Below are 26,860 nucleotides of genomic sequence, written 5' to 3' on the forward strand. Positions count from 1 at the left end.
CTGAGGCAGGTGCCCAGGAGCGTGCTGGGCCCCCTGACCTCGGTCCAGCCCCAGAGGCCGCCCCTCAGGCCGCCTGCACACCCGCTCCTCTGGATCCCCTCCGCCACTCAGCAGGGTGTGCCCCTCCCCTGAGCCCTCCCCTGGTCCCTCTCCCCACACCCCCAGACCCAAGTGCTCCTTCTCAGCCCCAGTCCGACCCCTCTTCACACTCACCACACCTGTCACCATCTGCGTCTTTGCCAGCCTGGGTGCTGCGCGAGACAGGGACCCACAGGCTGGCGGATGGTGGGTGCTCAGTAGATCTGGGGAAGGTGTGTGTGGATGAGATGAAGTCACAGAGGCAGGACATGGGTCTTAAATACAACTTTATTGGGAGCAGGCCGTTGTCCCCGCAGCGGCCAGCTCCCACGTATACACAGTATACAGAGCCCAGCCAGTACCCAGGTCCTTCCATCCTTCTGCAGTACACACACGGAATGCAAAAGAACCAAACACAAGGGGGTCTCGGTAAACGACAGTGTCTAGTGCCTTCGGGAGCCAGTGCCCAGGCTGGGGGCACTCGGGTCCCTCCTCCCGTCCTCGGCTCCCCTGCCCCTGCTCCAGCATGGCGAGGCCCACGAGGTTGAGATCCTCCAATCAGTGCACACAACGGGCAGAGGAGGCAGGGGCTCCCGAGCCCAGACCCTTACTGGTCCACACCCCTCGGAAGAGGTTGCTGCAGCCCCAGAATGTTCCTCTTCTTCCACAGACATGAGAGACCACCTTAACTTTTTCTCCATCACCAGAAACCTGTGCCTTGAGGCTTGTCTCTGCTCAGCCTTGGAGAGTATGGTTGGATTAGTGAAATGGTCACAGACAAGACACACCTCCCAAGTTGTCTTGCTCGTACTTCTTTTAAAAAGGAAAAAAAAAGGTAAAAGGAAAACATCACGACAGAAAAGAGCGCTGAGACCCAGCTTACGTCAGGAACAAGGTTAGCTGTCCCTCCTGGAAACGATCCGTCGAGCCGCTCTCCTGGGGGCCAGGCGCCCCCAGTGACGGCACCCCCCTTCCCACCCACCCGGTCCCTGCCCCTTCCGCACGCCCCCGCGCCACCCTCTCCCCAGCGAGGAGGGCTGCACCCAGCACAGGGTGCGGTGCTGTCGTCAGCCAGCGGGGGTCCACCTGTGCCCTGCGGCCCCGCTGTTCGCTCGCGCAGGGAGGGGGTTCCTCCTCGCTCCCTTCTTCAAGGGTGGCTGCAGCCCAGCCTCCGAGACCCTCCTGCCCTTCGCCCCCCGCGGGAACTTGTTCAGGGCTCAGCCAGGGTCAGACTGGGATTAGAACACCATCCCAGGCTCACCTGGCTGGTCGGCTGGTTTGTGGATTCTATCAGGGGAAACCAAGTAAAAGGGCTGACGGCCTTTCCCAGGGAAGGCAGTGCTGTGCTCTCACCTCACCGAGGGCCAGGACTCACTACCTGCTCTCAGAGGCAGACTCTCCCGTCTTCGTGCTGGGGCAGCTGCACCCTCAAGAAATACCCTGCGTGGCCAAAGAATCCCTAACTCCAAAACATCATCCCCCTCGGAGCTGTAGGAAACATCCGGTTTCCGCTCCACTACCGTGTCTCCGAGATAGACAAGTCTCCGGCAGTTCCTACTGGTGGCTGCCAAGGGCCCCTGGGTCAGCTAAGTGATTCCTGGTGTCTCCTGAAACCTGTCCCCATGGCACCTGAAGAGAGAGACCCTGTCATCGCATTTGGAGGCCCGGGGGGTGGCCGGGCTGTGGGGAGCAGGAAGCATGCACCCAAGCTCATCTCTGTGTGTGGGCAGCTCAGTCTACAGGGGATGACAGCCGGGGTTGCTGGAAGCACCAGGGTCCCCACTGCCCCAGGGAGGGACAAGGGTGGGTTCCCAGAGAGCAGAGCCTGAGGTAGCAAACAGTGAACCCCGTTGTCCAACTGCAGGAACTACAGCCTGCGATGCAACGTGACAGACCCCGGGCAAGACCGCACGTAGCTGTCTGGATGATGGCCGCTTGTTTGTTCAGCACCTGGCCCTTCTGGGCATGTCCCACGTCCCCCTCGTGGGGTCAGGACCGTGGCAATGCTGGGTTAAGGTAACGGCCTTATTTATATCTGGCTCCCTGGAGGAAGAAGCCGTCAGAACTGGGGCCCCTCCTCCCCATCCTAGGGCGACATTCCTGCAAAGCTCAGCCCCAGCCCCAGTGACAGCACAACCCTCTCGATCTCTCCTCAAACTCCCTGCTTCGGGCTCAGAGTCCATCACCCCAGCATCTTTGTTTCTGATGGTCGGATCCCTCTTGAAGAAGACAACAGTCTCCCTACTGACCGCCTACCTCCACCTGCAAGGCCTCAGAGGACACCTATGCGGAAGCCCTCCCACTAGTCTGAAGACCGGACGACACAGGGAGAGGAGGTGACCCTTTAAGGGACGGCCGAGGGTGGAAGGAAGATGAGGAACTTGGGACTGTCCCCCACACGCCTCATCCCAAATGGAGCGGCCCAGGCTCCAGTTATACCTGCCCCCTGCCCCTCAGCTCTGCCCACCCCCGGCCAGTTTTCACTGTTCAGTCCGCATCGGTCAGAAAAGAAAGTGGCTGAAAGCACCATAAAAACCTGCCTTGTTCAGAGACGGCTCAGAGCCCTGGGGCCCCCTGAAGTTGCCAAGCTGCCGGGCCTTGGCTCTTCCAGCAGCCTGCGGCCTCCCTGACGGGGGCCAAGGTCCCTGAAGTTCTGCGGGGAGGCGCCCATCCTCCAGGCCCCTGGGAGACGGGGCCCGGTGCCTCCTGCCCAGCTCCAAGCACCCCTCAGCCTCACCCCGAGGCTGGCCCCGGAGGAGCCGGGCGTGAGGTAGACTGTGCCTTAGTGACTTAGCTTCCCCGCCCAGGTCCTTGTCCCTGGATGTGGGTGACCTCGTGGCTTGGGCCCCGGCCACTGCCCTCTGCCCGTGGCCGCCCGGAGGCAGCAGCGCGAGGGGCTGGAGAGTGAGGAGGCGGAGCGCTCCGCTCAGCACGGCCTCAGGACGCAGAAGTCCAGCTCCTGGGGCTTCCGGCGCAGGTTGCACCGGTCCCGGGCCAGCAGCCGCCCTCCGTGGCCCACGCACTTGAGCGGACGCCTCTTGAAGCCCCGGCCGCAGCTCTTGGAGCAGGGGGACCAGGCGCCCAGCTCCCAGGCCGGGCAGGGCTCCCCACAGGCGCGCGCGTCCGCCGGCCGGTGGGCGGCGTCGCAGGCGGATGCCCCGCGCTGCCCGGGGGGCCCGCGACAGTCCACGGGCCGCCGCTGCAGGCCGCCCCCGCAGCTGGCCGAGCACGGCCCCCAGCTGCCCGCCACCCAGCGCGCGGGGGGCCGGGCGTCCGGCTGCTCCACCTGATTGGAGAGGCTGAGGACGCTGTTGTGGAGCACGGAGGGGGCCCGGGGGCCCGGGGGCGGCGGGGCCCGGTCCTCCCGGGGCTCCTTGGGCAGGTAGAAGGAGTAGCGGACCCGCGGCGGCGTCATCTTCCCCACGGAGAGCACCTCCACGGTCAGGGCCTCCAGGATGGGCCGCGAGGCCTGCAGGCTCTCCACTGCGGTGCCCGTGCCGCTGTAGCGCAGCAGGCTGCCCTTCACCACCAGGTCCCGCTCCACGGCCGACACCACGAAGTGCCCGTTGAGCAGGTACTTGCCTTGGCTGTTCTTCAGGGCCAGGTAGTTGTCGTCTCCGATCAGCCCTTTGTAGCCGCGCTGGCGGATGTCGATGCTGGAGGCGCCCGCCGGGATGGCGACCACGAAATTGTAGCCGTGCCTGCGGCGGCAGAAGAGTAAGCGTTAGACCGATGCCTGCAGGAGGACCTCGCTGCCCTCCGACGCCGAGACGGGTTCCCCTTCCCACACCCCGGGCAGGTCACGCAGGTGGCAGAGTACAGGGCCTGGCCCAGTCCATGGGTCACACAAACCGAGAGGTGGGGAGGCTGTCGGCACATCGGCCAGCACCCCCCACCCCGGATACGCTGGCTGCACCTGTCGCCTCCAGAGGGAGCGGAGAGGAAGGGCGAGGAGGACGGGAGGGGCCGGGGCTGGGGCTGATGCAGGGAGGTACACACCCTGGAGGCAGGGACCTACACCAAGCCTTGGCTCGGGCGCCAGCTCCCTGATGACTTCAAGCAAATCAGCCTCTCTGGGCTCCAGGGGCCTCATCTATGCAATGATCAGGTTAAAAGAGATGATGCCTCAGCTCCTTCCCACTCCACTAGTCTATGAAAGGGACACCTGCCATTTAGCCTGTGAAGACAGTCCGGGGATCTACCTTTAATTCCCAGCCTGGTCTCCCCTGCGGGCCCCTGAGGGACAGCCTGCAACACCATCTGCCTGCAGCACCCGAGTGCCCAGAGAGGTTGCACCCCGGGCTCGGCAGAGGGCACTGTGGCCAGGGGGCGGGCGAGGCTCCTGGACAGCCATCGAGGCCTTACTGCCACCGGCACCTGGACCCCCAAGTCCTCAGAGCCAAGCACACCCCTCAACGGAGACAGCAGGGACTCTGCTTGCCCCTGCTTCTTCCAGAGCTTGGGTCGGGACTTTGCAAGGAGCACAGCCCCCTGAAAATAAAGGGAACGTGCTGGACCTCGGAAAGGCAGGAGCCCAGGCTCAGCAGAGACATTTCTTCAGCTGATCTGGGCACCCATCTCCCAGGAGCGGGCTCCCTCAGTCCCAGCCGTTCACTCCGCCGTCTCCCTGCAGTTTAGTGCCATTCTCGGCTTAATCCTGTCCCCAAGGCCAGGGCCTCAGGCTCAGAAAAGGGGGAGGCTGTCACATCTGTCCCCAGGTATGTTTTGTTATCATCATCATGAACATTTAGTGAGCATTTATTATGCAGCAGGTACTATGCTAAGCATGTTACTTGAATAAACTCCCTAATCCTCACAATAGCAGGACATGAAATGTATTAGCATCGTACTCACTTTACAAGTGGGGAAATCTAGAATTCTAGAGATTGTGTCACTTGCCCAGCGTCATCCAGAAAATGGGGAACTGGGACTTGAACACAGGTCAGTCTCACTCTAGAATTCTAGACAGACCCTAACAACTCTGCCAAATGCCTGAATATCATCTCCAGCCAAGTGGCATCCTAGTCAAGACTTCATCTTTGTTGGATGAATGAATGAATGAACATCATACTTGTAGCCGAGCATGAGTGGTCTCTGCAGCAAGGGTACTGGCCAGGATTTGACACTTACTCCATCTAACCCAAGCTTCCGACGCCTGGGGGCAATTGCACGGGAATTGCCCTCCTTCCCTCCCCCCATCCCCCAGGGCCCAGGACTCACATGGGCTTGGTGAAGAGTCCTGACACCTTCTTACAGCTCTTATTGTCTCCCCCGCACACCCCACATTTGTCGAACTTCTTCTTGGAGCCCAGGTTCCCGTCGCAGCCAGCCTTGATGCACTTGCCTTGGACGCAGACCGAGGTGGAGTCAGGGGTACACAGTGTGCCGTCCACCACCTGCAGTGGCCCAGGAAGGGGAGAAGAGGAGCGGGGGCAACTCTGCCTGATGCTCCCCCAGACCTTGCCCCTGCCCTGGTCCCCTGCCCAGGCTCACCCACCTTCGGTGCCAGCACGTAGAAGTAACCGGTGCCGTTGGCTCGGCAGATGAGCTTGCACTTGTCCCGTGGGGAGACGCCCGAGTACTTGGGCACCCAGGCCACGGCCAGGGTGAGCCGGTTGGTGCTGTGGTTGTAGCCGTTGAAGGCCTGGCACTGCTCCTCCCGGAAGCTCTTGCCAGAGGCTGGGGAGGGGGAAGCACATGCAGGAAGCTAAAGGGAGGGGCGAAGGAGAGACGCCCCTCAGGGGCGCTCAGCCTCCCCCGGCTCTAAACAGCTTCTCCTCACCCGCCGCCGAGTGGTCCTCATCACTGAAGCCACCCCACCTCAAAGGCCCAAGGCAGGCGGGGACCAAAGGATGCAGGATACAGATGGTAACGCATCCCGCAGGCAATGTGCCACCTCTCCCAGTGGTCTGCCCTTAAATTCCCTCTAACCGGAATCCTAAATAGAACCCCCCAGCAGTCTATTGAAACTGCTTTCAGAACGTTCTTAAATGCATAAAATACATAGATAGATTACAAAGAATACCAATTACATTTATATACAACTATCAATATATTTTGAAACGTATTTGTGATCTATGTGCTTCCTTGTTAACCTATTAAATAGCAAGATCCAGCAATGAGTCTAAAACCCACTGTAATCGTGAGGTAGTGATGAGCACAAAGGCCATTTGAAGGAAAATCTGCAACAACTGAAAATATGCAACATATGAAAATGCCTGTGATTTCTAGTGGTAGAGCCACACGTACTGTGACTAGCATTGTAGTTTGTTGCCTAATTAAGAGAAATACTAAATTTTGGGTGGAAAGGTTAGTACAAACTACTAAATTTCTAACTGAAGGAAATACTAAATTTTAGATTAAAAGGTTAGTACATATAGAGATGTCATTTTCCTCCCACCCAAGTTCATGAGGCTTGGATAAAGAATTCCTGCTTGGACTTCCCTGGTGGCTCAGTGGTTAAGAATCCACCTGCCAATGCAGGGGACACAGGTTCAAGCCCTGGTCCGGGAAGATCCCACATGCCGCGGAGCAGCTAAGCCCGTGCGCCACAACTACTGAGCCTGCACTCTAGAGCCCGCGAGCCACAACTACTGAGCCTGCGTGCCACAACTACTGAAGCCCGTGGGCCTAGAGTCTGCAGCAAGAGAAGCCACTGCAGTGAGAAGCCCGCACACTGGAACAAAGAGCAGCCCCCATTCGATGCAACTAGAGAAAGCCCGTGCACAGCAATGAAGACCCAACGCAGCCAGAAAGAAAAAAAGATGGAGGGAGGGAGGGAGGGAGGAAAGAAAGAATTCCTGCTTGTATACAAGTAAGAATGGGTCTGAGTTTGAAACTGGGCTGTACCTATTGCAATCTCATTAAAAATAGCAAGAAACTGAGAATGTGGAAAAGATGTAATTTACTTTTATCCCAGCAAATTACAGACAGCTGATCGTGGTCTATAGGAAAGTCAAACAAGGGATACGTAACAGTTCCTTTTTTTTCTAAACCATATTACTTCCATTCTGCTATTGTTATTGCAAAGGATTATTCTCAGAAAACAAATTAAAAGCTAACCTATTTAAAAAAAAAAAAAAAAAAACTTCTGCTTAGGAAGATGCGCTTGTCTGTGCTTAACTAAGAGGGTTCTAGTGTCCTGACCCCTTGGGTCATCTAGACTCCCAGCCTCAGCATCAGAGGAAAACAGCCCTGGCAAAGGTGGCGAGGCCAAGAAATGATCCCAAGGATTCTGCACATCTGCACGTCCGGACTGTGCCCTGGGAGTGAGAATCTCGACTGCAGGAGCTCTGTGGCCTCCCGCCCACCGCCCAGCCCGGCCGCGGCCGCCCCCGCTCACCTGAGCTGGGGCAGGACTCCAGGCTGCAGGAGCGGTATTTCACCCTCACTCCCTCGCAGTACTTGCCGCCGTCGGCGGGGGCGGGGCTGCGGCACTGCCTCCGCGCCAGCTGCACGCCCCCGCCGCAGGTGCGCGAGCAGGGCCCGTAGGGCTCCCACTTGGCCCAGGAGCCGTCCACCTGCGAGGAAGGGTCTGTTATGTCCCTGCGGGGTCGGGGCACCGCACCCACACGCTGAGCCTGCACAGGAGCCCCTCGGGGACAGCCTCCACCGTGCCATCCCACCGGAACGAAACCCACTTTGTGCCACGAGGGAGAGAATGAGCAGCAGATGATCCTGTGCCTGGGACGCACACGACACTTCAGCCCGTTGATTAGCGAGTGCCCACTGCTCCCAGTTACACACGAGGCCGCGCGCGGGACAGGGGCCTGGCTGCGGAGTCAGGCAGGCAAGTGCCACCCGGGCCTCTGCCCTCGCCACGTGGGTGGTCTTGAGCAAGCAGAGAAACTTCCTTAAGTTTCAGGTGCTTCGTGTGCAAAAATGGGGCCAGCACATCGACCTCGGGTGTGAGGTCAGATGGAAGATTTAAATGATGCAGCGTGTGTGAAATTTCCTAGCTCCGCGCTTACCACCGCGAGGGAGCTCAGGGTTTCTCTTTCTGTGTCATTAGTGTCCTTACAAAAGTCTCTGAGTCTAAAGGGTGGCCAGTAAACCGTGTCGCCATAGATATCCGAATATTTTTATTTGTAAGGTTTCCGTAATTCAGACTTTTCACCAAGCCAGACTGGTCTTCACCTCAATCCGGGGTTAAATTTGAGAAAGTTTCACTACAAGCAGATGTAATGTTTGTGCTGAGAGGAGATAAAGATAGGAGACTATTGAGCAATCCTGAAACTCTGTTTGGCTTTGGGGTGAATTATGCAGTGTTGTTTTACTTTTCAAGAGGGTGGAGAAGGGAGAGAAAATTTATAGTCTTCATTATGTTTTTCTTAGCCAGTTCTCAGCCCTGAATACACACGAGTTGGGCAACAGGGCCCAGGTGTACGAGGCTGGTGGAGAGGCTGTCACAGGTCACCGAAAGCCGCAAACCTGCACGGAGCCAGTCGGGAACCGGCTGCAGGTAAGACAGATACCTTAACTTAGGTAGATGCTCAGAGTTTCATCCTGAGGAAGGACACTTTCCCTGAACCCTGCTTTCTCCTCAAACCATAGCCCACCTCATTCATGCCTTCCCTTCCCCAGAGGCAGCTGCACCTGCTCTTTCTACCTGCTCCCTCCTCCGTGCCTTGCAGTGCGGGCTCTGTCCCCATCGCACCACGGGAGCTGCTCTCTCAAAGGTCAGCAGTGTCCCCTCTCAAAGGTCAGCAGTGACCCCCCCTAAAGAATGAAAGAGTCCGTGCCCAGGCCCGTGGTCCCCAATCTTCAATATTTAACTTTGCTCCTGTGGCTCCTGAGACGATGCTATGTTTTTTTTTACCTGGCATCACTTCTTCCTACCCATTCCTACGGGAAACACTCCTGCCATGTGCCATCAGTCACTCATTTGCCAAACATTTGTTGAATTCCTACCACAAGCCTGGCACCATGTGCAGCAAACCCCTGCCTTTGAAGCAACTGCATCCCAGCGGGGAAGACAGACCATAAAAATAAGCCTGTGCACATAGTGTCAGGTGGGGTTAAAGCAGGTGCTGGGAGCGGGAGATGGGGAGGGCCCTGGCGAGGTGGGCTGCCCTGTGTTACAGGGGGGCATGGAGGCCTCACCGCTGAGGCGACATTTGTACAGAGGCCTGAAGGAAGTATGGGAGTGAAGCACGTCGATATTAGGGAAAGAGCGATCCAGCGCAAAGGCCCTGAGGAGGGAGCGGGAAGGGCAGGGGCTGAACACAGAGACGGGGCTCACTGGGTCTGAGCGAGGAGTGAAAGCCCTGAAAGGTCCGTGCAGAGAAGTGGCAGGACCTGGCTTGCATTTCAAAGGATCCCTCTGTCTGCTCTGGAGGGAACTGTGTGTAAGGAGTAAGGTCAGAAGTAGGGGGACCGGTTAGGGAGCAGGGGTGATAATCCACGGGGCAGGGGGCGGTGGCGGGGAGGGGGTGACAGCAGAGGAGATGGTGAGAAATGGTTAGGCTCTGCATCGATTTCGAAGACAGTCCACAGCGATTGCTGGACACGAGTCTGGGGCAAAGGGGCATTGGCCTGAGCACCTGGAAGACGCCAGAGCAGGTTCGGGGTGGTGACGAGGAGCTGCATTTTACAGATGTCGTATTTAGGACAGTCATCAGTTATCCAGATGGGGAGATGGAGATCCAGGGAGACAGGCAGTGTCCAGGAGAGAGGTCTGGGCAGCAAACTTGGGAGTCTTCAACATGTAAATATAAATGGTGTCTACAGCCAGCGATCTAGATGCACCTCAGAGGGTGGCGTGGATCTTGACGGGGGCGAGGACCGAGCTCTGCAGCACCCACCCCAACGCTGGGAAACAGGAGTGTGGGGAAGGGGCAGCCGGGGGGGAGGAGGGAAACCGAGGCGGGTGAGGCTGTGTCCTCAGGGCAGAGAGCCATGGCCGGGTCAAATGCTGCTCACAGGTCAGGCAAGAATCACCGACCAGCAACGTGCAGGTTGTTGGTGACCTTAAGAAGAGTTATTTCAGAGAAACAGGAGGACTGAAAGCCTGTTTGGAATGGGTTCCAGAGAAAAGTGGCAAGACAGGCATTGGTGAGAGCCGGTTCATACAACTCTTTCAAGGAACTTTGCTGTAAAAGGGAGTCAAGGAGAGAGACTGTGATACATGAGAACAGGAGGGATCGTGAGAAGTTTAGTTTGAGGTGGAAGAAACTACAGCAAGCGTGCATCCTGTTAGGAACGATCCGACTCAACAGGGGACAATCCGATGCTGCAGGAGAGAGAGCGGAGATTGACAGGGTGCTTTCCTTGAAGAGACAGGAGAGGAGAGCATCGGAGCGCAAAGCACAAAGCCTGGCCTCAGGTGAGCGTGTGGGCAGCTCATCCGCTGTGCAGGAGGAAAGGCAGCGCCATGGGCGCAGAGGCAGGTCCGGCGGTGGATGCGGTGCTGGGAGCTGGTGGCAGTTCACGTCTGATAACTTAAATGCTTCGTTTTTCTTAGGGAAAGAGGAAGAAAGGTCACTGGCAAAAGTGAAAAATGAGGAGGAAAGAGCTGGTCATGGAAGAGAGAAGTGAAGGTGTGAAGTAACAGCTTAGGTGGTTGGGAGAGAACTCAGGAAATAAAACGTGATGTGACCCCTGAGCAGCAGGACAGGCCCACCGCAGCGTCCAGGTCATTGATTTAAGCTGAGGCCAGCGAGCAGGGCTGCGTGTGCTTCTCCGGCCGTGTTCACCTACGCTGGCACCACTGAGAAGGTGAGGGGGTCAGATGTCACCAGCGTGGTGGCTTAGCCCAGTGAGTACGATGAATGGGGATGGGGGCAGAGGAGTGTACGTGAAGCAGTGCTTCCAACAATGGACCACCGTGTCTCAGCTCAATAAGAGGCTGGTGAGGGCCTGAGGAGCCTAGGGGATGATGGAAAGATGTCGGATCAAGGGACGGTAGGTCAGATGGGATTGAAGAATTGCTGGAGTCCCAAAACTGGAGGGAGTGAGCTGGGAAAAGAGGGCTTCAGTGGACAGAGTAGGACCCCTGAAATGAGATCTCTGGGGTGATTAATAGGACAAGCTTTGTGCTTTGACCTTGGCTGATGAAGGCAGTGTCCTCCCTAAAGGGCCAGGGTGGAGGAGGGGCAGTTCGCTCGGAAAGAAGGTTGAGGATAGAGTGGATTTGGCCCTGATGGATTGAGAGGTCCAGAGAGCTTCTCCCATCACATTTCCTGTATCCAGTATCCCCCTGACCAATCTCTTTATCCTCCGACTCATCTTCCCAAGAGAAGGAACTGGCAGTGACTGGCCTGTCCTCAGGACCTTCCAGCCTCAATGCATCAGTCTGGTGGTCAAGGCAACTAGGGGCTAGTAGCAAACCACCCTCCCAAAGATGCCTCCAATGGAGTGCTCATCCACGCAAGCCTCCAGCTTAGCCCACCTCCCAGACTCTGCTCCAGCTCTGCCTGTTGAGACCCTACTCATCCCTCGAGGCTCTCTTCAAATCCAACCTCCTCATCAAGGCTTTTTCCGGCCCTTCTAATCATCGTTAATCTCTCATCCCTGTTCTCCACGACACGTTCTCGCACTCTGTCTCAACACACAGCACACAACCCCTCTGCGTCTTGGATTACAGTTACATTTCTAGCTTCCCCACTATACTGTGAGCCCTCTCTGACGTGGCCCATGTTTCATTCGTTTTTCTGACCACCACAGTACTTTACCCAGATCCCTGAATAGAGTGGGTTGTTGCCTAATGAATGAATGAAGCTTTAATTAAACGTATATTCCCAGAACACAGAAGATTCTACATGATTCTGTACCATGCCCATCTCAGGGCAATGGATAAAGTGCTTGGTGAATGCTTTTTTATTATTGACCCATGGCCTCTGAGTACATAAAACCCCAAGGCAAGCCCTTCCGTGGCCAAGGCAGGGGCAGGAGAGGGCTTGACAATCCCCGCCAGGATCAAGGGAGAAGATGGGCCTCTTTCTCATTCCTTTTGGTGGAAAAGCGCAAATCCCTTTGCTATCTCAACCCAAGATCTGGAGAAAATAAAGTTTTTATTATATTCAGAGAATATGTGGATTCTGAATTTGTTCCGGTTTGGGTGCTATTCCTATTTATCGGGAAAAAATAACTTTTGTTCTTTTATGTTTCAACTTCAAAAACGACCAGTCACAACAGAAACTGAAGCTTGGTTCGGGATGTAACAAATAGGGTTCTGAGCCTGGCTCGTTCTGAGCCCGGCTCATCTTGAGCCCACGGCTCTCCGGCCATGAAACACCCGCTGAGGGCAGAAAGGAAGGAGCGGGCAGTGAGCCAACCCGAGCTCCAGGTGTTGGGTTCCAGGTGTTGGGCTCCAGAACTCCTCCCAGGGTGCAGCTCAGGGCCGGGCCCGCTGCCCCTGGGAAAGCACCCCACCTGCCTACGGCCTCACCAGTTTCTCTGACCGGCCTCATCTTTTCTCCCTGGTTTTGGAGTCAAGAAGGGGCCAGGACCGCAGCCAGGGCAATCGAGGCACAGAGCAGCAGTGAGATACAGTTACGGCCACACAGCAGTGTGTGCCGGGGCTGGTCCCCAGGACAGGGCCCCGGAGTCCACCCCCCGCCCCCCAGCCCACTCACCCTGTGCTTGCTGAGGCTGCGTCTCTCCACACAGGCCCCCTTGAGGCAGAAGCTGCCGTCCCCGCAGCTGGTGCCGTCGGCCCAGGGGAAGTGGCGGGTCTGGCACAGCGTCTGGCCCTGGGCCTTGCCCGTGCACCACAGCTTGCTGCAGCGCTGCATGTAGGGGCAGGGCTTGGCGCCCAGGCCGAAGGCCAGCTCGCACTGCTGGCTCAGGGGGTAGCTGGCACCCGGCAGGTCCTCGGGCAGGGACACGGGCTTGCTGGGCTCGTCCAGAAGGCAGTCGCCTGCAGGAGGCCGAGGGCACTCATCAGGGGCGAGCCAGAAAGGTGGCCGTGGCCAGCGCAGGGTCTCGACGGGAGCAGGGATGAAGCCAGGGGAATGGAATGGGCCCCGTCAGACGCCGTGGGCCACGGGGCACAGACGGGACGGGCCGAGCCCGCCTCCCCGGGGCCCCGCTTACCGTGCCCGCTGTCCAGGAAGTCGGTGACGATGGCGGCGCTGCAGGCCGACCAGGGGTTGGCACGGTCGATCTGGATGAGCGTCGGGGACATCATGTGGTTGCCCCGGAGCTTCCCGGACACCTCCTCGCACACCTTCACGTTGTCGTGGGGCATGTTGAACACGTGGCCTGCGGGGGAGGCGAGAGGCCTCAGAGGGCGGCACGCGGGCGAGCGTGGAGCAGCCCGAGGGGTGGGTGGGGGTCGGGAGCTAGAGGACCTGGGTCTACGGCTTTCAGGAGGGTCACTTCTGCCTAATGGTAGATTGCTTTGCAAGTGCCCTCAAGATCATGTTCCTGGGGACTTCCCTGTCGGCGCAGTGGATAAGACTCCACGCTCCCAATGCAGGGGGCGCAGGTTCAATCCCTGGTCAGGGAACTAAGATCCCACGTGCGTGCCGCACCTAAGGAGCCTGCGTGCTACAACTAAGGAGCCCATGAGCCACGACTAAGGAAGCCATCTGCCACAATGAAGGCCCGGCGCAACCAAATATTTTTTTTTAAAAATCATGTTGGGGTTTTATTGCTGTTATATTAAAAAAACAGAGAGAGAGAGAGCATGATCTCACAGGTCCTGCCCTGCCCATCGGCTGTGGGCTCAGTGAGGACAGCAGGGTAGGGAACCTGCTCTCCCCTTGGCGCCTAGTCGATGAGACACTCTGACCGCTGACCGACACAGTGTCACCGGCCACCTGGGCTGGGGCGGTCGGGAAAGTGAGCCATCATCAAGGCTGACTCCGACCCTAAGGACCCTAAGGAAGGAGCCCAAGGGAGCAAAGATAGACGTCTACCCCTACCCAGAACACCCGGTGCAAACCCAGAAGGGCACTCCCTCCTCCCTCCCCCACGAGCCCCCCGCCTCACCCAGCTCGTGGGCGGTGGTGAAGGCCGAGGGAAGCCCGTCGTCCTCGATCACGGAACAGCTTCTCTTGGGGTCGCACATGGTGCCCACGTCGGCCATGCCCAGCGTGTCACAGGTGGTGGCCCCGCACAGGTCCTGCCCAGGTGGGGGAGAAGCAGAAGCCGGCCAGAAGTTAGAGACGTGACAGAAGGACCAGATGGGAAGGAGGGGCACTCGCCCCGCTCCGGGCCCCAGCAGGCCCGGCACTTCCCAGCCAGGCCCTTTGCCCAGGGGGCTGCAGGGCTGTCATTCGTGGAATGCACGCAGGGAAAAAGCCTCAGGAGGGAAGCTCGGCGGCTCGCTGAGAAGATGCGACCCAAATCCTACCCGGGGAGGCCCTGGGAGGAAATTAGGAGGTACAGGATTACACTGAAAGGACCGTTGCTTTCTATAGACACAGCCTTCCAGCCCTGAAAACGGCAACTCCCCAGCCGGGTGAGGTTCCGGTAGTGGCTCACTGGGCAGGAGTGGGTGGAAGGCCGGCACCACCCCAGCCAGGGTCGACTCTGGGAGCCTCGATCCTTGATGAGGGACTGCCTTTGAACCACCATGAATTAAGCTCAGATTCTCAGCCAAAGGGTGACTGGCCAAGGGCCCGCCCTGCACAAGGCCTGGCTTCCGCGGGCTGGGAGTAGGCACAGCGAGGCAGAGACGAGCCCGGATACAGACCCAGCTCCACTGGCCACAGAGGCTTGGGGGACCACAGGCTCCACGGCCGCTCCGAAGAAGATACATTACATGAGTCGTGACCTAAGCAGGAAGGTCCCTCTTTTTGCACTGAAACAGCCTGCAGCAGGGCCAGAGCCTCTGGCAGCCCAGACGAAATACACTTCACGGATGTGGAAGGGTCTCCTGGGGGCACATCTCGCAGGACTCAGGAGCATTATGGGCCAGCAACGCATCTAGGTGCCTTTGGAGCCCGGAGTTGGAAATAGGATGAGACACCTGTACACATTCTGCTCCTCCTGAGAAGACACTTTGAACGGGTGACACTGGTACTCTCTACATCACATCCCTGCCTTTAACGTGGAGGGCATTTGACAGTTTACACGAAGTTGACGTGCAGCATCTCGTGTAATCCCCACCACAGGCTGAGGAGGCAGAGGTAGTATTACACCCATTTGGCGACGGTGGAGACCACGACTCATGATCACAGCTAATCACAGTGGTGACTGAGTAAATGCTGACACCGGGCCTGCACCTGACACACATAGTGCTAGTTAATCCTCCAGCATCCCCTAGAGTCATGACTGCCACCGTCACCCTCCACAGACACCTCTTCAGAGTCCCCTGAAGCTCAGAGAAGCTCAAGTCCCAGTCAGGGTCTGAGGGCTGGACACTCACCCTCTGTCCGCTTCATCGCAGCTGTTTACCCAGCGTCTCCTGAGTCCACGCACTGCGGGTGATTCCCCCGGGAGCCCAGGGGCTCACACAACAGGCACGGAGAGCTGTCCTCAGCTGTGTGTCTCCCTAGGGGTGTGTGTGTGCCTGTGTGTGTATGTGTGTGTGCACGTGTGCTGACATGGGGAAAAGGTGGGCAGCCAGGGCGTGTAAGGGGAGCCAGGGCACACAGGAGGAAACGTGGTCACAGCACAGAAAACCAGCAGAATGTAATCCCAAGCGCTCAGAGGTTTACCGCCTGAGCGGTCAGACTTGGCTTCTCACGGTCAGGTGATAGTCACACCTCCGCAGGAGTTCACGGGGATTCTGGCCAGAGAGCTTCCAGGGTGATCAGACTGAACCCAAGGGCACCCGAGTCTCTGGTGGGTAAAAGGCTGTCCCGCACTTGCTCACGGCTCCTCTGTCCCTTCTGGGAGGCCCCGGGGGGACCTCGAATTCCGGCCTCTTCCAAGTCCCCTTCCCTCTCCAAAGGCTCACTCCCCAGAAAGTTCTCCCTACGCCAGAGTTCTGAAACCCAGAAAACACCTGCTGTCAGGACGCATGGGGGCTGGAGCGGGGGAGGCTCACCTGACCAGTGGTTGAGGGAGCGTGGCCGCCGAGGAGCAGGCTGGGTCGGTGGAGCGGCCCGAGAGTGGAGGACGGAAGGGAGGCAGGGAGGCTCGTGCAGGGGCAAAGGGAGGGGGGCACGAGAGCACAAGAGCCCACAAAGGTGGTCGCCCTGAAAGTTCTAGCCTGGCGGTCACAGCCGTAGGGAGAGCCTGCAGGACGAGCGTGTCACACTGTCCCCGGGCCACCATGTGCACCCAGCACTGGCCTTGTGTACGAGAGGACACGGCAACAAGCACCAAGAAGCCCAGAGTCTGGTCCTGGCCCATCACGCTGCAGGTGTGTCCCTTCGGGCAAGTCACTCCTGTCCCCTCGTTCTCCTCCTCTGCGGAAGGGCCAGTTCCCAACTAAAACCCAGACGGTCCCAGCACCTGAAGCCTCTGCTTCTTCCCGACCCCAGGGTGCTCAGCCCCCCACCCCCGGCTTCTGGGTTATAAAAGGAACACCCAGAACGGTCTGCTTGTAGAATGGAAAGAACCCCAAAGCTGATCTGGTCTGCTGACCCATGCTATGTAGTTGACAAAACTGAGTCACAGAAACGTGAAGTCACCCACATGGAGATTCAGAGGCCCATCCCGTGCCCTGCTCAGCGGAAAAGGCTAGAGCAGAGTGAGAGCTCAGGCCGGAGGCCCGCGGCCGCGGGGCAGCCTGCCTCTGTGGCCAGGAGGTCCTTAAAGCCAAAAGCCGCCTTCCTCTCGGGGAGTGTGGATTCTCTCTGAAGCAGACATGCAGCTGCAGGCCCTTCCTGGCCAGAAGCAACCTGTTCTTTCCATCAAGAAATCCCAGTTTCCCTGGATCAAACAAGAGGAACAAGGCAAGAGCCGGCAAACTTCCCGCGGGTCGGATGCAGCTGAGAGCAGCCGTCCCGCAGTACCCAGCCCATCGCTGTGGGAAGACCAGCTGCGTGGGGTCAGAGGTGCTGCCTGGCCCTCTGCCTGGCCCTTTGCCCCGAGTCAGGACTCAGATGGAGCCTCGCTGGGCCTCCACGCTTTGAACTCCCACAGGTGGCTGTGCAGGGTCCCAGGGTGCCTCGTTCGTGGCCCTGTGTGTCTCCACCCTTCTGGAACGAACTCAGATGCACTCAAGCTGCCTTAACCTCTTCAGCTCAGGCACTTGTCTCCAGAAACTGAAACGGTTCTGGTTCCTTCCACCTGGAGGGCGTAGGCACCGCCCAGCCCAGCCCCTCACTATTTCTGGTGATTTGCCATTTCTTCTTGTAGCTGCAACTGCCTTTCCAAATGACCCAAGAATCATCCTGGCCAAGAACTTAATCCTCCTGGATTATTCTTTTCTAATTGTCTCTTTTTATAAAAATAATTTAGGACTAGAGCCGCATTTTGGAAACAAATCAATAAATAAGGATAACACCTCGCAGCGGCCTATCCCACGTTTACCAAGATTGTGCGCTACACACGCACCACACCTCCCCAGCAGCTGCCTTCCTTACGGCCTTCCTTCCACCTCCTCTCACTTCCCCCGCCATCTGCTGAGATGCTCGCGTGTTCAACGGTAGGAAGAGGGGGAGGCCCACAAAAATCAAGCACATTCGTTTTTTTAATGTGGCAGAAGATACATGTTCTGATGGAGCCAGCTCCCTGCTCACACTGAACTCCTACGCGTGCGAGCCAGCACTCATGTTCACGGCCACGCCACAGCTTCCAAGAATTCTACTCACAGAACTTCAGAGCCGCCCTCTCATTCTGCAGGCGAGGAAACTGAGGCTCCGTGAGCTAAGATCACTCCCCCAAGGCCACGCCGCTATGACGTAAAGAATGGGGTCCGCATCCGTGCCTTTTGACACCAGGCCAGCAGTGGCCTTTGGTCTGGATGGCACCACACGAGTTAGGGTATCCTAATCACTGGTGAAACCACCCTGCACTTGTATTAACACTGCCCCACAGCCTGTTACCCAGCTGAATCTCTCAGGCGTCACTGGATTTCTTCATCCAACTCAGAATCCACTTCTGTTTGTAATCTCCAAGGATGGGAGGGCGTGGCTTTGCTAGAAGAAAAAAAATCTAGCAGTTCAGTGCCCGGGCAGTGTGACTCAGGACGCCTGGAAGAAGAGGTTAGTTCACGCAGGCAGCTTCTATCAGCAGATTCTGTTCCACTGGGATATAAACACCTCAAGATATACAAAGTGGTATCCCAGCAAGAGATGGATGAAACCAAACAAGAATTACATCATTGAGGAAGCAGAGCAACCTCACTGCAGGAAGACCAAACAACTTTCTCCAGAAGCCGTCACTTCAAGGAAGGGTGCGTACCACGTCCAACAGTAGCTGGCCTTCATGCACAGACGCTATTCTGAGCACTTCACCTGCTCGCTTACAGAATCCTCACAGCAGCTTTATGAAGGAGATGCCATTACCAGGCCCCATTCTACAGATGAGACCCGGAGAAGATGCGTAACCAGCCCAGGGTCAAACAGCAAACCCAGGTTAGACTAGGAGGGAGGGGCCGAGGGAGGGCTGAACCCAGGCAGTGCATCAGCAGAGCTGGGCCCTCCCTACCCTTTCATGCTGCTTCCAGGGCACGTGCTCCCAAAGAACGAAGGGGCTGGGGGGGTCTCAAGAGGGCAAGGTCGTCCATTCCGGACCCCCTGCCCCCAGAGCGCAGGCTGGTCATGGGTGGGGAGAGGCCGGAGGGGCCCGGTGGGAGGGGAAGGCAGGATTAAAGGCCACGAGTGCTCTGGGAACGGGGTCTGCGCCAGACTCCCAGCCCCACACCTGCACAGACACACTGACCCCAGCCCTGCCGTGCACCGTCTGCCAGCTCCTCCTGGGCAAAGCCTGATGGTAAAGAGCCAAGATGAAATGCCAAAGAACCCGAGGCTCCCTCTCCCAACCCTGCAGCCTCAAAAGTTGGATGAACAGTCCCCAGGAAGGGAGGTGAAACTACCTGAGCACTCAGAGCTCTGTGGTCCTTTCACTGCATCAGCACCTCCCTCCTGCGAACACACTGAACAACGGCGACACGCATGGGCCCATCGGAGGCGCTACAAAGATGTAGAGAGGTCCTGCCCGGAAGATCAGTGGGACTGGCAACTGTGCAGCCCAGAGTTTCCACACAAATAGGAAGTGGTGGGCATACCTGCAGGGGGATGGGGCAGAATGCTTTGAAGCAGGGCCGTCTCAAACCTAAGCTCTGGCCAGGGACCCATCGGTGATGATGGGACAGCAGCAAACATACTGAGCGAGACTAAGGCAGCGATGGTATCAGCGGCACCAGTTCTGGAACACTCGGTAGCTCGTCCCCTCATGAGCCCTGCCATTCAGGTACCCTCGTCATCTTCATTATTCTTGTTTCACAGATGAGGGGAGAGTAGTTCAAACAGCTGATTCGCTCACTGTCGTTGCTAAAAGTGCAAGTGCCAGGATCCCAACTCAGCTCTGCCTGACTCCACGCCTGTGTTCTTTCCACTGAGCCCTGTGACCCGGGCAAGGTGTCACAGCAAGGTGAGCATGAGGGCCCCATGTGATGCCAACAGCTACAGAGACGTTGAAAGGCAGGGGGAGGGCAGGACCTACCGAGGAACCAACCTCGCTGGCCCTCCTGACTAATCAGCGTTTAAAAAAAGAAAGAAAAGATTACAGGGCACATTCCTCCCTCCAAACTTCCTCCCCACCCTCCCCCATCACTCCCGGCTTGCTTATTTGCTGCAAGTAAGAAACGAGGCAGAAGAACTATCACCCTACAGGCCAGGGAGAATCATCTCTCCTCCTCCTGCCTCCCAGAAGGAGTGGGGTTGAGTTTCCATTTAGTGATAAAGATTTACAAACTATTAAGTGCCAAATCTACAGCTGTCTCTCTCTCTCTCTGCTAACATCTTCCTCCAAGACCTGACTTCAAAAAAGCTTCTCACAAAAGACAAAAACTCTAATTCGAAAAGATACATGCGCCCCAATGTTATAGCAACACTATTTACAATAGCCAAGACCTGGAAGCAACCTAAATGTCTATCGACAGATGAATGGATAAAGAAGATGTGGTATACTTATACAATGGTATACTACTCAGCCATAAAAAAGAATGAAATCATACCATTTGCAGCAACATGAATGGATCTAGAGATTATCATGCTAAGTGAAGTAAGCCAGACAGAGAAAGACAAATATCATATGATATCACTTATATGTGGAATATAACAGAATGATACAAATGAACTTATTTACAAAAACAGAAATAGACCTCACAGACATAGAAAACAAACTTACAGTTACCAAAGGGGGAAGGGGTTGGGGGAGGGATAAATTAGGAGTTTGGAATTAACATATATACACTTACATATGTTTTTTATATATATATAAACATATAACACATATGTACATATATAAAATAAACAACAAGGTCCTACTATATAGCATAGGGAACGATACTCAATATTTTGTAATAACCTATAAGGGAAAATTATCTGAATAAGAATATATATATATATATATATATATATATATATATATATATATATATACATGAATCACTTTGCTGTACACCTGAAACTAATACAACATGGTAAATCAAAAAAAATTAAAAGATCCTGGCGACTTCCCTGGTGGCGCAGTGGTTAAGATTCCATGCTCCCAATGCAGGGGGCCCGGGTTTGATCTCTGGTCAGGGAACTAGATCCCATATGTATGGTGCAACTAAGAGTTCACATGCCACAACTAAGGAGCCCACGAGCTGCAACTAAGGAGGTTGCCTGCCACAACTAAGACTCAATGCCACCAAATACATAAATATTTTTTTAAAAAATTAAAAGATCCTGACAAAATTATGATTCTTTTTATTGTGTTGGGAGATGTGTGTAAAATCCATATTATTATTTTATCATTAGCATTTCTTTTGTCGGAACACTAAATTTCACTGCCATGCTGCAACTAGTTGATTATGGAAAGAACTGGCCTCTGTTTCAAATGAGGGTCCAGAATGCGGATCCTTTGTGCACAGTGTAGAATACGTATACATCCCCACAAAACCCAAGGCCAGAGCGGGAAGACAAGCGCCAGCCTTGGGACGTGAGAGGAGGAAAGGTGAGAGCATGAGTGAGGAGAGGAAGAGAAGAGAACGATGACAGAGAGCCTGCCTCGATGACCCCACAAGAGGAAGAAGACAGCGCGGAAGAAATCGGGGCGAGAAGGGGACGAGGCAGCAGCAAGCACGGTACTCAGCGCGACAGGAAACACAAGTAAATGAAGGAATGAGCAGGCAAACAAACCCCACAGACTATGAATCCCAAAAAACAGCCAGTCCCATGGAGGAAATGTCACAAATAGCCAACCAGAAGGTGGCCTGAAGGAAGGGCCTCCTGCAAGGTAGAAAACAGGCTTCCTGTCCCATCACCACCACCTCCTTCCTTCTTGCCTTTCCTTCGGTCCAGCATCTGTCTGTCCCTTGTCCTCAGCTTCCAGACTCCAGTGTTAAAGAGAATGACCCCCCTCTGGGCTTCCAGAAGACAGGGTCCGAGCCTTCGCCAGGGCACATACACCGCATTGTAATGGGTTGTTTCCTTGTCAGGGGTCCCTGACACACAGTGAATTCCTGGAGGCCAGAGGCCACATCTTAGGAGTATCTGTAGCTCCACAGCCCAGGATAGTACCAGAAAGAATAGATGCTCAATAAGTGTTACGAGAATGTATGGATAAATGAATGGAAGCCAGCGGACCACAAAGTTGCCCAAACAGCAGAGGCGCTAGACCTAAAGAGAGAGAAGACCCGGAGAAGTGCGGTCCCACTGGACCACTGCCCAGCACAGCAGAAGCCACAGAAACTCCTCCTCTCAGAAATAAACGTCCACACGGAACGGCTGGCTCTCATTCTCCACAGATCCTGGTTCCAGCCCTATGTGACCTCACCCTGCTGTTATGAGCTGGAGGCTGATCGCTTTGCAGAATCCAACGTGCACTCTTCCTATGGGAATGGACTTATTCCGAATCTTTAAGGAAACTCCTCCAGTTGTCAAAATCCTTGCTGTAGGATCCATTGTTTCCACTTTGTGGACAGTAAAGGATCCTCCCTGGGTCTCATCTTCCCAGTGTTTTGATTTCAATACCTCACATCCCTCCATCCTCCTGCAAAGGGGACAGCAGGCTCCCCACAGCCTGGCCCGGGCTTGTTTCCACCGCTGCAGCTCTGAGACGTCGGAGGGGAACTCCACGCCTGCCAGGCCTACCCTCCTCCTGCTCTCTGCCGGGCACCCCGGCACCGGGAGCTCCCTGGAGCTGCTCTCACCTCTTCCTCACAGGAGGAGGTACCACCCGGCCAAGCCCGACCCCTTCCTAACTGCTTCCTCCCCGTGAGAAACACAACCGGAGTGCAATCAGAAAGAGGCAATCGCCATTTTTCCAATTTCTCTGGGGCAACCAAGAGATAGGTGACTCTAAAGGGACTCCCCTGGAGGTCCAGTGGTTAAGACTCCACACTCCCAATGCAGGCGGCCCGGGTTCGATCCCTGGTCAGGGAACTAGATCCTGCGTGCCACAACTAAGAGTCCACATGCCGCAAGTAAAGATCCCGGACACGGCCACGAAGATTCCATGTGCTGCAACTAAGACCCGGCGCAGCCAAATAAATACATAAATGTTAAAAACAACAACAACAACAACACAAAAAACGGTGTCCGTCAGCTCAAGGTCCTTTAGAGACAAAAGGTAATTTACAAAATAAGCACCTTTCTAAAAAAACGTCTTATCCAAACAAATTATATATATTCTTTAAAAATTTTAGTTTGAAAAAGCATTGATTACACCACTATTCCAATAAATAGGGTTTAAGCAGAGAAGCTCACACGTCTGATTTAAATGATTCCTCCCCACCCTTACAGAGTAAGACAAAAGTCCCTCTTGCGCTGGAGCAGAGAGGAGGCTCCAGGTTCCTGGAGACCACGTCGGCCTCCGTCTAGAAAGAGCAGCTGCGCGCTGGTGTTCTCATCTCATACTGTACCTTCCCCGGGGAGCTCAGGAATGAGCCGTTCCTAAGGCTCTGAGAATGCAGCAGGCCCTGAGGTCTGTACTGGCAGGGAGGTGGAGGAGAGACGTTTGCTCTGAAGCATGAAGCACATACCGGCATAATGGGCCTGCCGACACAGCCTCCCCACTCTCTGGCTTTGCCCTCTCCACGCCTAAGGGAAAGACAGCTTCTAAGAGTCACACCATGCACATCCCTGCTTCCGACCCAAGTGGCCACACATCTTGTACCCATTATGCATGGTCAACGTAGCCCCCTAGGGGAGGTCTGGCACACACCGCTGACGAACAGAAGCTGTCACGCTGTTTGATTGCTTCTTCTTCAAAAGGCGGATCCTTCTGACGGCATGGCCCATATCCCCAGCAGGAGTGCTCTTCCCAGGGCTGGTTCCAAAAGTCAGCCTCACCGCCAGGCAGTAGAGACGGAGGTCTGTTACTTTAGACCAGTGAATGGCCTCCACAGGGGCATCCCAGGTAGCAGATGGGGCAACAGCTGCTTTGCCCATTAAGAGATCCTGTTCTTGGCCTTTGCTTTTTCCCCAGCCATCTGACTGCCGAGTTGGGCTGTGTGCAGAGGCTGAAGCCTCCTCCTTTGCGGCTTCCCCGTGACTCAGGCAGTGCTTGTAGGGGCTGGGCAGTGACGGCTCCACAGACCTCAGTTGGAAGAATGAGCGCAAGGAAACGGCCTCGGGCCAAAGGCCTCCCTAGAGGAACCAGGTGGTGGGAGGAGAAGGCTGGGAAAGGAGGAAGCTTAGCTCCAGGAAGGGCCCAGCTGTGCCAAATGGGTTAGTGTGGACGTCTTCAGCTCCTGTTCCAGCCCCATGCACGCCAGTCCCTCTGGATACGGTGGAGAGTCAGGGCCCCGTAGGTACCCAAGGATTCCTTGCCACCCCCAGAAGCCCGTGGTTATGATGTCAACAAAACAAGAGCCTGGCACAGATTCAAACCACAGCCCCCCAGATCAGAGGAAGCAGCAGGTCACATGGATGCTCGCCTTCCTCCCAGTCTCCTGTATCTGAGAAATTTCAAGAATCCAAAAACACAGCACCCAGTCACTGCAACATCTACGAATCTAAATGTTCAGTAGATCCATAGCAAAAGGCAGAGCTGCTTTTCTGATCTGCTTTTTTGATCTGTCTTTCTAATCCCAAGGCTCAGTATCTTTCCAACCCTGCAGCTGGGATCTCCAGATGCTCTGCCCTGAGCTCACTCCACTTCCGCACTGCCAGGGCCAGAAGCTGGAGCCCCGTAGTCGAGCACCGTCATAGGAAGTGTCAGTGAGTCTGGGTCATGAGCAGCCCTGCCCGCTCTGCCCAGAGCCTACATCAGGGCCCGGGGTCACACTCCACCAACAGGGACACGGGAAAAGTGAAAGAGGTGTCCTCAACTCGGCTCTAAGTGAAGCTCCACTTGAAACTCCAAGCCTCGAACCGTTTGCCTGCCCTGAATGGACCAGAAGCTCCTCAAAGAGGAGACAGGCCCAGCACAGACGGGTGTAGGAGAAGCAGCAAGGAAGTCGGAAATGTTGCCTGTACTTGAGTCTGTCCTTTCACTGCAACCCAGGAAAAATGCCAAACGAGCCCCTCTATCCCAATCCAGCTTTCCCAGGCCCAGGACAGATAGAGGGTAAGGACATGCTACCCACGAGAAAAGCAGCAGGCGCTCAACTTCCAGTTCCACAAGCAGAAAAAAAGAAGCCTGGGAAGGATATATCCGAAAGGACTTAGACGCCCCCTTACAGTAGGGGCGGACCTCGCCAACACCATCCTCAGAGCGCCTCCTGTCTGCCTTGGAGACAAACTGCGGCTCCGGGGCGGCAACTTCCTGGGTTCCGGCCCCTCTGCGCCGGATCCAGGAGGCGCTCATTGGCCGCACCGGGCCTACACCTTCCGAAGGAGCAGGCGTTCCTCTGACCGCCCACGTGCATCCGGATGCACTAGAGCCGGAGATCCACCGAGCCCAGGAGCCGGCTCTCCCCGGAAGATCCCGAGTGGCAGTCGGAAGAGATCAACGAGATTTCAACTCGGGGGTGGGGGATGGAGGTGACTGCGCGCCACAGAGGGCATTTGGAGAGCTAAGGGCAGTGACCTCCCCCCCAAAAATGGGGGCTGTCTGGGTCCAAAGAGGTGACAAATCAACTCACCTGCCGGGTGAAGAGGATGGCGGTGTCCCAGTACTCAGGGTGCTTGTCACTCACTTTGTTCAACTTCTTCTGCCACGCGCAGAAGTTGCGCAGCGTCAAGGCCGCGTTGCCCGTGACCTTGGGCCCCGTGTCGCGGTCTCCGAGAAGCAGCACCTTGACCACGACGATGTTGATGGGGTTGAGGATACTGGGATGGCGGTAGAGCCGCGCCGCCGTGGCCAGCAGCGTCAGCAGATAATGCTCCAAGTCCGCGCCGTGGAACTTGACCATCGACTCGTCCGCCACCACCAGCGTCTCCACGTACCGCGGGATAGACACGAAGCGCTTGGCGCGCCCGGACCTGCGCGGGCTGCGACCCTCCCCTAAGCCGATCCGCGGAGGCTTGTAAGGGTCCAGGGCCCGCAGGATGGAGGGGTTCCAGCTTGAGGCCACCCCGCAGCGAGACGTGGGACCTGCGGGAGGCCCGCCGGGGGTGCCCCGGCGCTGCAGGAGGTGTGCGCGCTGGCCGTTGCGCTGCGCCGCCGGCGCCCTGGCGTTGGGCAGCGGGCTAATGACGTACTCGGCGCCTCGGTAGCCAAAGGCTCCGCGTAGCCCCCCGCACAGGCTCAGGGCGGCGAACGAGTCCGGCTCGGCATTCACGTCCCCAGAGTAGAAGCAACGTCGCAAGTCCGGAGAGCTCCCGATGAGTCCCTGGAGGGGGACGCCCAGATGTTCAGTGGCGAAGGCGGGCGCCAGGAACTGAGCATCCGGCGTCAGGTGTAGGTAAAAGTCCTCCTGAAATGCTGAGATCTGAAAAATGAGTCCCTGGTCCCCGGAGTCCTGGGGACCCCGCCAGTAGTAGTGGCGGCCGTTGATGTCCGGGTCCAGTCGGATGGGGACCACCACCTCTCGCTCTGGCTCTGAGCCGCCAGCGGGTGCCCCGGCGAGAGCCAGCGTTAAGACGCCCAGCAGAAGCATGGCGCCGGGCGGCGCACAGCAGCGCTCTGGGAAGGGCTCGGCCGGCTCCCCGGCCGCCGGCACCGTCTCCTCGCAGCCCGTACACCGGCACCACCGACGCCTGGGGCCGCCCGCAGCTCCCAGAAAGGAGAGCCCGGGGAGGGAGACTCCTCGCCAGCAGCGAGCGTGCACCGGGCAGTTCGCGCCTCCTACCTGGCCTTTCCAAGCAAAGCGCGCCCTGGGAGCTTAAGTACAATCGCTGTCAAGTGCAAGGACGAAGATTTGCAGCCGAGAACTAGAGGGAGGTGTCGGCCGCTCCTCCGAACCGCAGCCGCTCCGCTCGCAGCGCCGCAAACCAGGCGCTGGGCGAGCCTATTAAAGGCCCCCTCCTCTTTGGACTGCCCAGTCAGCGCCCTCCCTCCCTCCCCTCCCTCCCCTCCCAGCCTCCCAAAGCTTGCAGCCTCCTGGGGCCACCGAAGAACTCGGTCCCGCCTCCCGAGCGGAGAGCCACTTGGCGGGGAGGGAGTGGCGTTGAGCTGAGGCAGGAGGCGTGGGCTGGCCAGAGAAACCAGCGCCGGAGTCTGGATTCGTGTCCTGCCCTCGCGCTAAGTCCCAGTGCCCGACACACCGGTCCGGACCCACCATCCGGCCGCTCTCTGGGTCTTAGCCTTTATCTCAAGGCAGTTGGGGTCAGGAGTGGGACATGAAGACCCGCCGCTGACCCCCTCACCCCTACCGCTGCAGCATCCCTGTTTCCTCATC

The 26,860-nt window shown here is 56.7% G+C and overlaps 1 protein-coding gene across 1 annotated transcript; it reads right to left on the minus strand.

Annotated features, from left to right (window-relative positions):
- Positions 1 to 1,090: 1,090 nt before the first annotated feature.
- Positions 1,091 to 26,484, minus strand: ADAMTS15 (ADAM metallopeptidase with thrombospondin type 1 motif 15). Its single transcript, XM_059930019.1, has 8 exons — positions 25,163 to 26,484; positions 14,014 to 14,146; positions 13,114 to 13,281; positions 12,654 to 12,937; positions 7,421 to 7,598; positions 5,576 to 5,757; positions 5,299 to 5,474; positions 1,091 to 3,779 (listed from the first exon to the last, which is right to left on the minus strand). Exons 1-8 carry the CDS (start codon positions 26,117 to 26,119, stop codon positions 3,005 to 3,007), a joined length of 2,853 nt encoding a protein of 950 aa, XP_059786002.1. The 5' UTR covers positions 26,120 to 26,484; the 3' UTR covers positions 1,091 to 3,004.
- Between the last annotated feature and the right edge of the window lie 376 nt (positions 26,485 to 26,860).

Source organism: Balaenoptera ricei, chromosome 8 (assembly GCF_028023285.1).
Source record: "Balaenoptera ricei isolate mBalRic1 chromosome 8, mBalRic1.hap2, whole genome shotgun sequence".
Lineage (NCBI taxonomy): Eukaryota > Metazoa > Chordata > Mammalia > Artiodactyla > Balaenopteridae > Balaenoptera > Balaenoptera ricei.

What these genes read in the sequence shown, in the direction of transcription:
- ADAMTS15 (XM_059930019.1), bottom strand. Translation starts at nt 26,119, where the DNA reads ATGCTTCTGCTGGGCGTCTTAACGCTGGCTCTCGCCGGGGCACCCGCT. An exon ending in CTTCCTGGACAGCGGGCACG is followed by an intron (nt 12,938 to 13,113) that starts GTAAGCGGGGCC and finishes GGCCTCCTGCAG; the next exon opens with GCGACTGCCTTCTGGACGAG. An exon ending in GCAGCCTCAGCAAGCACAGG is followed by an intron (nt 7,599 to 12,653) that starts GTGAGTGGGCTG and finishes CCTTCCTCGCAG; the next exon opens with GTGGACGGCTCCTGGGCCAA.